At 42.5% G+C, this 11,249-nt stretch overlaps 1 protein-coding gene across 1 annotated transcript; it reads right to left on the minus strand.

Moving 5' to 3' along the window:
* Nucleotides 1-7,192: 7,192 nt before the first annotated feature.
* On the minus strand, nucleotides 7,193-10,678 carry LOC117024779 (testis-expressed protein 13D). The gene is made up of 2 exons (XM_033110310.1): nucleotides 9,287-10,678; nucleotides 7,193-8,284 (listed from the first exon to the last, which is right to left on the minus strand). Exons 1-2 carry the CDS (start codon nucleotides 10,249-10,251, stop codon nucleotides 8,266-8,268), a joined length of 984 nt encoding a protein of 327 aa, XP_032966201.1. The 5' UTR covers nucleotides 10,252-10,678; the 3' UTR covers nucleotides 7,193-8,265.
* Nucleotides 10,679-11,249: the final 571 nt, after the last annotated feature.

The following is an 11,249-nucleotide window of genomic DNA, read 5'->3' on the forward strand; positions in this document are numbered from 1 at the left end:
CTGTAGTTTTATCGAGCAGTTACAGTGCTATAAACTTTACATAAATTATTTCATTTAATCATAACAACTGAGTTTGGGCAGTATCATTCCCAGTTTACCAATGAAGTAACTGAGGCTTGAATTGGTTACTTAGCCAGAGTCACAAGGGAGTAAGTGACAACACTGACATTTGAGCCTAGTTCTGTCTGCCTTTAAAGACTATGCTCTTAACCACTATGCATCCTGGTTTCTAAGAAAGAATATTTTTAAAAGATACGCCTTACATTAAGTGGTTATAGAACTCTGATTTCTGTACTCTTCTATATGTAATCACTCTGCAAATGTTCTTCAATAGTCTTAAAATAACTTGAGTTTTGTCCAACCCACTTGAGGGGTGGACAGATGCTGTGGCAGCATGCCTTTTGAAAGATCAAACCAAGGCCAGTTTGTGCTGTACCTCATCAGTGATGTTTAAGCCCTGAATGTCACTTTTTTTCAGAGTATTCTCATTTAGTTATTCTGATCACGTATCATTATCATTCTGCCCTCAAACTGTTCTGCACCATGAGTTATTTTGACTGCATTAATGTGTTTAAGAGACTAAATGGAACTGTTTCTTCACTTTCCCTAAATTAATACCATCCCTACCCTGAGCCATCCCCTGGTTTTAAGTGCAGTATAGCCATGACACTCAGCAGTTCTTGCTAGGTGGTTCTGTGCCCCAATACGCAGTTCCTATTCAGATCTAAAGCCTTTTTGAAAGGATTTCAAAGAATCCTTACCCACAAACTTCAAATGTCTAGCCCTAATCTGCAGCGTTCCCCTCCCCACCTCATCTACTGTTCTGCTGTACTCGAGCCACTCCAGCCATACTGGCCCTCTAGCTACCCCTCAACGATCCCGAGGGTGCTCTCATTTTAAGGCCCTTGCACTTGACCTGTCTTCTACCTGGAAAGATCTTCCTGCAACAATCATGGCTCACTCTCTCATTCCATTCACTTCTCTTTTCAAATGTCACCCAGTCCGTGAAGCATTCCCTGACCACTCTATTTAAAATTGCACTCACTGCCCCCACCACTGTCCATTACCCTTGCTCTGTTTCACTTCTTATCACCTATCTGACACACTATATATTTTACTTAATCTGTGTTTCATGTATGTCTCCCACTAGAAGGTAAACTTCATGAGAGCAGGAATTTTTGCTGTGTTTACTACTCTGTTCCAGTCCCTAGAGAGTGCCTGGCACATAGTTCACACTGAATAAATATTTGCTGAATGGATGAGTGGTCATCGTGTGTTAGAGAGCTAAACTGTTATTAAGCACTTAATACCTTATTTCATCAAATCTCAGATGCCATCAATTGTAAGATAAATACTGCCGATTAAACTGTGGTTGTGAGAGGCCTGCAGGTTTCAAAGGTGTTAAAATGTGAAAAAATGTACATCTTAGAATCAATGTGTGCCAGGCACTGTAGAGAGTGCTGTATGTGGAGAGTGCTATTAACCCACTGAATGCATCTGGGATTCAGAGCCCAGCAGTTGGAGGTGATGTCTTTAAGCACTCTGCCATTACAACCTCCCTTTACTATGGCATATTGCTTCTGGTGTCAGTTTCAATTCCAAAACAGAAGTCTGTATCACTAGTTGCTATAATTTTCAACTTTAAAGCAGACAGAATTTTTAGTATTCATTTTTCCTTCTTTTAAATGCTATATAGTATAGCATGGCAGATGTGTCAGAACAGAACTTGAATCCTGGATCTTACTACACAGTACCAGTGTGAGCTTAGACAAGTTGTTAACCTCTCTAAGCCTAGGTTTCTATATCTGTAAAATGGAGATGATACTACTACCCATCTTGTAGTTTTTTAAAGAGAATTAAATAACATAATGCCACCAAATACATAGTAAGCAATAAACAAGAGCTTTTTTAGTGATATAGATTGGGATCTTTATCCTAAAGACGACAGTCAAATGTTTAGACAAGATCACGGAAGGAGGCAGTGAAGAGCAAGAATAGGGCTGAGATAAAATCTTAAGGAGAAGAAATCAACTCAACCTAGTTTTTTAAAAAAGGAATGAATTATGAAGTTATAGAGTAAGTCTCACAGAATCCAGGTGAAGGAAGGACATCCGGGACTCTAAAGAATAGAGTTAAATTATAAAGCTTTAACTGAGAGAATAAACAGGTGATGACAAGAAAGTTTAGAAAAAGATGAATAATGAGTGATATCTTGTACTGCATTTATTAAAATGTGCTACAAAGCCAGAATCAAATGTTAGATGGATATAAGAATAGACCAAAAGTTTAACGGACAAGACACACACACACACACACACACACACACACACACACACACACAGCTGTGTATTTGATATTTGATAAAGATGCTCTTTTCAGATCAATGGGGGGGGAATAGGACATTGAAAAATTATGCTGCAACTGCATAGAAGAAAACTTACATACTAACCTTATGGACCTTGGGTTCAAAGAGCATTTTATGAATTTGACTCCAAAGGCAAGGGAAGTAAAAGCTAAAATAAATGAATGGGACTATATCAAACTTAAAAGCTTCTGCACAGCAAAAGAAACCATCGACAAAATAAAGAGGCAACCAACTGAATGGGAGAAGATTTTTGCAAACAGTGCCTCCGATAAGGGGCTAATATCCAAAATATACAAGGAACTCATGAAACTCAACAACAAAAAAGCAAACAACCCAATTAAAAAATGGGCAGAGGACCTGAAGAGACTTTTCTCCAAAGAGGACATACAAATGGCAAATAGACATATGAAAAAATGCTCAACATCACGAATCATCAGAGAAATGGAAATAAAAAACACAATGAGGTATCGCCTCATCCCAGTTAGAATGGCTATCCTCAACAAGACAAATAGTAACAAGTGTTGGAGAGGCTGTGGAGAAAAAGGAACCCTCATACACTGTTGGTGGGAAAACAGACTGGTGCAGCCGTTATGGAAAGCAGTGTGGAGGTTCCTCAAAAAATTACGAATAGAATTACCATATGACCCAGCAATCCCTCTCCAGGGTATCTACCCCCAAAAATGTGAAAACATTTATCCATAAAGACATATGTGCTCCAATGTTCATTGCAGCTTTATTTACGGTGGCCAAGACATGGAAACAACCAAAATGTCCTTCAATAGATGAATGGGTAAAGAAGTTATGGTATATATACACAATGGAATACTATTCGGTGGTAAGAAAAGATGAAATAGGACCATTTGTGACAACATGGATGGATCTTGAGAGTATAATGCTAAGCAAAATAAGTCAGATAGAAAAAGCAGAGAACCATATGATTTTACTGATATGTGGTATATGAACCAAAAACAACAAAAGAACAAGACAAACAAGTGAGAAACAGAAACTCATAGACACAGACAATTGTTCAGTGGTTACCAGAGGGTAAGGGGGGAGGGGAATGGTAGATGAAAGTAAAGGGGATCAAATATATGGTGATGGAAGGAGAACTGACTCTGGGTGGTGAACACACAATGGGATTTATAGATGATGTAACACAGAATTGTACACCTGAAATCTATGTAACTTTACTAACAATTGTCACCCCAATAAATTTTAATTAAAAAAAAATTATGCTGAGATACAAGGTTAATTATTTTGGGGGAAAATACGTTTAGATACCTATGTCACAATAAGTACCAAAATAAACTCAGGGATGATTAAAAAGTTCAAATTTTTTAAACTATATGAGATATAGAATCAAATATAAATGGTTATATATCTTATCTCAAAACAAAGTCCTTTCATTATTAATAAAAGAAAAAGAAAAAATGACAGTGGAAGACGAAAAATCTCAATATATGAAAACTTAATACTTTTGACCATCAAAATGCCACCAGACACAAAATTAAAGATAAAGTACAAACAAGGGAAAATACTTGCAATCTTAAGAATAACAAAGGTTTAGGTTAATATCCTTACTATCAAATACAAAACAAGATGAATATTCCGTGAGCAAACTTGAATAAGAACATGAATAGCTAAATCATGACAGAATAAATCCAGATGGATAAATACCTTGAAAAAATATTCCACCTTCCTAGTAAGCAAAGAAATATAAATTAAAACAAGATATCCTTCAAACTGGTTAAGATATTTTAAATCATCATATTTATTCTTGGCCATGGTACAGAAAACTGCACGCTAACATAATGCTGAGAGTGAAAGCAAAAATTTGAAAACAATCTACATGCCCAATAAAATAGAACTAGTTAAGTAAATTGAAACATTGACACGACAGAATGTTACATGGCCATTTAAAATCCTCAAATAACACGAATATGAGACTATGCTCGTGTGTTACTGTTAAGTGAAAAACGAATGTTGGAAAGAAATGTGTACCGTTATTCTGTTTCAGTAAATAAATCTATATCGATATATCTATATCTATGACTGCTCCTCTGCCACCGAAGAGGTGCTTCTCCCTGTCCCTACACACCCCACAGGAGGAGTCCAGATTGGAGCCACTACTACAGTTGAGGAGGCTACGAAATAGTTTGGACTTCATCCTGTATTGGTACATATGCATATGTATGTATATGTGTGTGTGTGTGTGTGTGTGTGTGTGTGTGTGTGTATGTATGTGTATAAAGTAAATACATTAAAATATGAACAGCAGTCACCTCCAGGTTTTGGGATTGTGAGTGGTTCTAATTGCTTTTCATATTCCTGTTTGGTAAGTCAAGTTTACTTTGATAATCAGAAAGGGCCTCAGGGAAATGATTTCCCAAGAGAGTGGGTTTTGAATTTCCTTGCCTCTCTCTTGCTTTCTGCTCATAAATGAGAGCTGGCTCCATGAGGATGAAGCCTCCATTCCTATAGATATCAGGGGTCTCCCCTCATTTGAAACAAATTTTTGTTAAAGAAAAATTATCTTACATTGTTCATTAGTCCCATCACCTGGCCTTTACCATGCATAATGCACAGCTTTCTCACCCCCAAAGGGATGCAGAGGCACACTTACCATCAGTCTGTTGTTGCCTCCTGTGACGCCTGAGAGGTGCTTCTCCCCATCCCGACAGTTTTCCACATGCTGCCTGCAGAGTCCGCCACAAGAAAGGTCTGGATTGGAGCCACTACTGCAGTCCAGAGGAATGGGAGTGGAAAGTATTGATGGCAAGGGGCTCTGTGGAGGTGGGGCAGGGAACATACCAATCACAGCATGCTGCTTCATTTCCTCTATTTCTGCTGGTTTCAACTGGCTGACACCTCTGGAAGTCATGTCCACAATCGTCTTATTCCAACACCTTCTTTTCTAGCACCGAAACTCCACAGTTACCAAACCTGACTCTTTTGCCTTTTCCACCTATTTCCCACTCCCCCAGACTGCCTCTTGACTCAGAGTCAATTCTATCAGTCAAGGTATTGATAGACCCTGTTAACTGCTATTAATTGGTAAGGGCAAGAGGTTGAGGCACTGTGATACAGTAGAAAGGGCATGGAGTTTGGTGCCAGGCAGATTGGGATTAGAACCCAGGCTTCACCAACTCCCACCTGAATGACTTTGGGCAAGTTATTGAGTTGCCACATCTATAAAATGGGAGTAAAATATCCTTCTTAAATAACTATTAATAGAGGTATCTATTATATCTGTACAGATCTGTAACAGTCATCAATGGGATGATGGCCGTAAAGTGTCACACAGGAGGGACTCAGTGGTATAAGTAGGCACTCAAAGGGTATCCTTTATACCCATTACCTAATCATCACAGAGCAGAACCCTGAGGGTAGGGGAAAGGAGCCAACACTTTTGGGGGATCAGAGAAATTCAGTGGCTTGTTCAAGTTCATACAGCTGGTGAATAGCAAAGCAGGAATATGAACCCAGGTCTCTGGCTCAAAAGCTGAGGCTCTTCTCTTAAATAACTTTACCTCTATGTGTCCAGCCCAAAATGAAGGGATAATTGACAGCCAACATCAATGATTCTGGCCAAAGATTCATGCAGGTTGCTATGAAGAGTCATCCCTGAAATATTGGGTAATCATATTGAGCTATAGAAGAGCTATACCCAGGGATGGGTCTGCTTTCATAGAGAGCTACAGACATTCCAGTGGACATCAGAGTGTGTTGTGAAACCCTAAATGAACTAACCATAACGAGATCTAGGGTGATTTGTTCACATTACACTATGGATTATAAACAAAGTTTCTCGAACTTCAGGGGACATTAGAAACACCTGTTAGGCCCAACCCCCAGGACTTCCAGAGTCAGGTCGGGGGTGGAACATGAAAACTTGGAATTGTAACAAGTTCTCAGGTGTTCCTGATGCTGCTGGTCCAGAAACCACACACTGAGAACCACCAGATTAAAATGTACTATAACATTCCCAAGTCTCATTTGTGTCCCATCCTTCCAAAATTCCAGGGTGTTATCAGCAGCACACACAAACGTATCACAAAACCAAGCCCCCAGTCCAGAAAACCGTGCTTTGATGTCCCTGATGGTTCCCTTCCTTCTCAGTGTCCTCCCAAGCAACCAAGGCCTCCCAGTAATCAGGCCTCCGAGGGAAGGGAGAAAGCTGGTGGGGCAGGATCACATCTGTGCTCTGCCCCATCCCTGCCCTTATACCAAGCTTGTAGCCAGCCACCCCACTTTGCCTCAGGGAACATTTGTCTTGTTAGCAGACTGTCTAAGCCTGGCTATTTTCCAGAATCCTGAGCACCTTGATGGGATTATGCACAGGAGGGAGGGGACAGTGCTTTGGAGAACAGACACGCAGAAGGGAAATTTCTACTCAGAGAGACAGGGCTTCAAGGAAATGGCTTCTTGGTGCACACAGGGAGGCTGGACCCCAAGCATTAGGTCTCCCAGCCTAGGCAGAAGCCCCCTCACCACCTCACCTCTTGTGCCTTACAGGGCCAGGAGCAGCAGACACGCCCACCTTTGAAAGATCATGTGGACTTGGAAAGTGAGGCTAGCAGGCACAATGATGAAATGAATTGAAGGGCCAACAGAGCCTCCCCCAGCCATTCTTGAGTAACTCTTGGGAAGAAGAGGGGCCCTTCAATAGAGAATGAGATAGCACTTTCACCTCAGTGGGATGGAGGGAAGATGCAGATTTAAGCCGCTGCCTCTGAGCAAACCTACCGAGATGCACACTACACAGAAGACACAGCCAGCAAGTGCACACACTTTATTACTAGTTAGAATGAGAAAAACCTTTGGTGAACTGGGATCTCAAGGGGCAAACTTTAGGCCATCTTTTTCAGACTGAAAGCTGATCTAATTTCCCACCCCCTTGGCTTCACCTGCCTCTGGGGAGTCCAGAGAACAAACAACACACCAAGTGGATGACAAGGGGCCCAGGGGCATTCTCAAGAGTGCCCGTCCCAGTCCATTCTATTTTTAATCCAATTAGTCCTCCCAATGATGTCCCAATGATGTTAGCATGATGTCTGTCCTTGGAATCCATTTTGTTCTTCATCCACTCTTGACTGGAAAGGGACTTGAGATGAAAGTGGCCGCGGCTGAAGCCTTGAGTGTATAGTGAAAGTGGCCGAGGCTGAAGCCCAAGCACTGTCCTTCTTTAAGACAGTCACCCAGCGGTTTTTCAGACAACCAGGATAGCTGTCCCTCTCAAGGGAGGAAATCAGCAAGAGTATCAGAAAAGTCCTGCTCCCATAATTGTGAGGCCACTTTCCCTATATTTGCCACTGCACATTCGTCTCCACTGGGATTGATGTGATGAGCTATTCAGTTATTCAAGTCCTTCCATGAAAGTCTCTCTCACTTTGCCTCCAGAACTGTAGAAATGGATCTTGACATTATTTCAGTTGGGTTCACTCAAAAGCCACAGTACATGCTAAACAAAGTAAACACCCCTGGTCTACACTGCATCTCAAATTAGGCTTTCTCCTGTCATCTAATCAAAACTCACCTAACTGGGTTATAATGTGTGCACCAGATAATAACATATAATTGTAGTTCCTAACACATATTAGACAATTAATAACTGTTTAATTAATGAATGACATGCAATAAAATTGCTATAATATCTAAAATTTAACACTATCTTCCAAATCCTCTTTGAACTGTGCTGTCAATCCCTTTTCCCCAACAGAAGCATTACATTCTAATAAAAATCTGCCTGCTCTTCCTTGTTCCAAGATGTGTGCCAGATTCCTTCACATTCTTTTTTAGCTCTAGCCAGTTGAGGTCTCATTGAGGTGAAGGCTGCTTGCTGAGAGCCAGAAGGGTATTTTGTGAGAATTCACACAATGGGAGCTGGAGCTTTTTCAACTTCATATAATGTTCCTGGAGCTTAGAGACACAAAGAACAAGCCCTCACCTATGAATGTTATAAAAACCAAATCAAGAAGCACATATGAACACTACTGCAGTTTATAGCATAATAATAGCATTCTCAAGGAAAAGCAGTTCCCCATATACATCTTATGTTCTAAAAGCATGGTTATTCTCAGAAGAGGGTAAAGTGCATCAAACATATGGTGATGGAAGAAAAACTGACTTTCGGTGGTGAACACACAATGCAATATATAGATGATGTATTATAGAATTGTACACTTGAAACCTATATAATTTTACTAACCAATGTCACCCCAATAAATTTAATAAAAAAATTTAAAATGTCAAAAAATAATAAAATAAATAGATAAATAAATAAATGGTTATTATCTGCCAAAGACCTGGTATTATGGGAGAAAGGAGTTTAAAGAGAATACAGAAAGGAGAAAAAGACAATGTGTCATCATGGCAGCCTCTCCAGGGCAACAGCCATCCAGAGTCTACCATCTGTGAACTGAAATGCAATTGGAGAAATTTTCCTTTAAAAGATTAATGAACATATTCAATAGAATCTCATCTTTCTTCAAAACAATATGCATTATATACACACATATACAATATGAAACTGGGGGAAAGAGATCCACATGCAGAAATAGATATATTAATGTGTTAAAAATGCTTATTGCTTGATGGTAGCATAGTGAAAATTTTTGTTTGCTGGGTTTTCAAATTTTCTATGATGTAAATAAAAATCAGTTTTTGATCAGAAGGGGGCCTCCAGAAATTGATTTCTCTTTGAAGTATGTGTCCATTCTTTTTCTATATCCCTGAATTCAGTGAGGAGCTTGTTTTGGGTCAAGGCTTCCTACCTCACTTAGTATATAGATTTTCTTGCATTTATCGCAAGCCAAGTGCCAGGAAAAATTAAACACACTCTATACCATAGGCATGCCCGATCCCTCCTCCTGAGGTCTGTGGCAAGTTTCTCCTCTTGCTGGGATTCAAAGGATTTCTTACCTTTTGGTAGTGTGGGCACCTGTCCCTGAGGTTGCTGCTTCCTTTGGTCTTCTTGGCTCCAGCTGTGCCCTGAGGGGTTTACGAAGTGGGGCCTCACAGGACCTTTCTCTTGGCCTTGGATTCTCTGGTTCAGCTGAAGAGCCATCTCCTCCTGGGACCCAACTGCAGGCCACATGCCAAGTGGGTAGATCATCCCAGTAGGCATCTGGGGTGGGAATTCGGTTCCTGCTACTGTTCCTCCTGAAACCACTATGGCTGCGGGAGGTGGTGGGTACCGCCATTGGGAATGGCATTGGCAGAGGGGCTTCGACAACCTGGGCCCAGGGACTTGTAGATCCTGGCACATAGGGCACACCCGTTGTCGATACCATCTGGGCTTCCTGCCTCTGGGAATCCACATCCTTCCTACGCTGCCTCATTTCAACTAGCACCTTGTTTCGCTCATCCGCATTCATAGGCCACACATCATACCCGAGCCGCTGGGGTCGAGACTCTGTTACAACCTCCTGGGACCACCTCTCTGCCGGCTGCCAGCGGCGCATAGATTCGCAGTCATTCAGCGCCTGCCGCAGGTCTTCCCGCACTCCACGCAACTGGGAGACCAGCAAATCGCGCTCTTTGCGTAGCCTCTGCAGCTGGGAAGCCAGAGCCCAGGCAGCCGTCTCGCGCTCTTCCATCTGCTCCTGCAGCCGCGAGACCCCGTACGCCTGCTGCTCCAGCTGCCTCGCGACCACACGCACGTTCAAAGCTAGCGCGCTCCAGGTACAGGCCCTCTTGGTGGCCTGTGGCACGTGAGGGTCAGCTATAATGGATCGCAGCTCATCTTCTATTTCGTTCCAGGGCCGCGAGCGGAAGGTCAAGTAGAAGTCCGGGCCGCCGCCATTATTGAGCACCTCTTCGTTGATGAACATGACTACCTCGATGTGGCGGAAACCACTCCTGACGTCCCCTAAGTCTAAGGCCATGGCTGCCGCGGCCTAGTCAGCAGATTCCCCCACCGCTACTGTTGTAAGCGGTAGCCACTTCCCAACCGGCCCCTCACCTCCTCGCTCAGTCCTACTTCCGTCCTTGCCCAGTCTTGGCCTCCTCTTCGACCTCCTTCGTCTCCCACTCGTTCTCCTAACAAAGAGTGAAGCCGATTCACTTCCCACACCACCCCCTACCGGGGTCGACTAAGTAACACGTCACAGATATGGGCTCTGAGTTATGCCGCAAGGCGTGTTGCGACACACCAGATTCAGCAGTGCGACCCCTGTTTGGCGGGCAAGTTGGGCGATTGCGCTGGGCTCTGCCCGAGACCTACTTTCCTTGGCACAACGCCTCCTACAGGGCAGGCCGGCTGGGTGACTGAGCTGGAGACTTCAGTGTGCCCAGAGACTACTCTTGTTTCCAAGAGCTTCTGAAGGATAACACCCAGACACGCGGAATGAATTTCTAACCTAGGAGTCGGGTGAGTGGGTGCATGGTGGTCTCTTTTTGGTTCATCTCCCGTTTCCGCAACTCTCAGTTGCTATATCAAACTTTCTATACAGTCTCAAGCTGTCTGCACTCCTCCCTTCCTCATTCTAAGCAGATGACCTTGAAGTTCCTCTCATTAAGAAAATCAAGCGATTGAGCCATGATGTCCCTTAGCTTTCCTTGCTAAAATAAATCCTGTCTTTATGCTACAGATCCCAGTCCGTCCTATTCCATTTCCTCAGGGACTTCAACACATTTTATTGTCCCCGTTTTCCTGTGCTACTGGATATTTTCCCCCCATATACAAACTTGTTCAAGTTCCCTCTGTCCTTAGAATAATGTCCTCCCTGTATCCTATGTCGTGGCCTTTCTCCCTTCTCATTAGTGTTGTCTACACTATGTCCACTTCATTGTGCTCCCTTCACCATTTAACCTGCTGCACTTTGGTTTTTGCCCCCTCCCCCAAATTTAGTGAAAATTCTGTGATAAGATCACCAGCAGTCCC

Source organism: Rhinolophus ferrumequinum, chromosome X (assembly GCF_004115265.2).
Source record: "Rhinolophus ferrumequinum isolate MPI-CBG mRhiFer1 chromosome X, mRhiFer1_v1.p, whole genome shotgun sequence".
In the NCBI taxonomy this organism is placed as follows: domain Eukaryota; kingdom Metazoa; phylum Chordata; class Mammalia; order Chiroptera; family Rhinolophidae; genus Rhinolophus; species Rhinolophus ferrumequinum.

Coding starts and splice junctions, on each gene's coding strand:
- LOC117024779 (XM_033110310.1), bottom strand. CDS start 10,251: ATGGCCTTAGACTTAGGGGACGTCAGGAGTGGTTTCCGCCACATCGAG.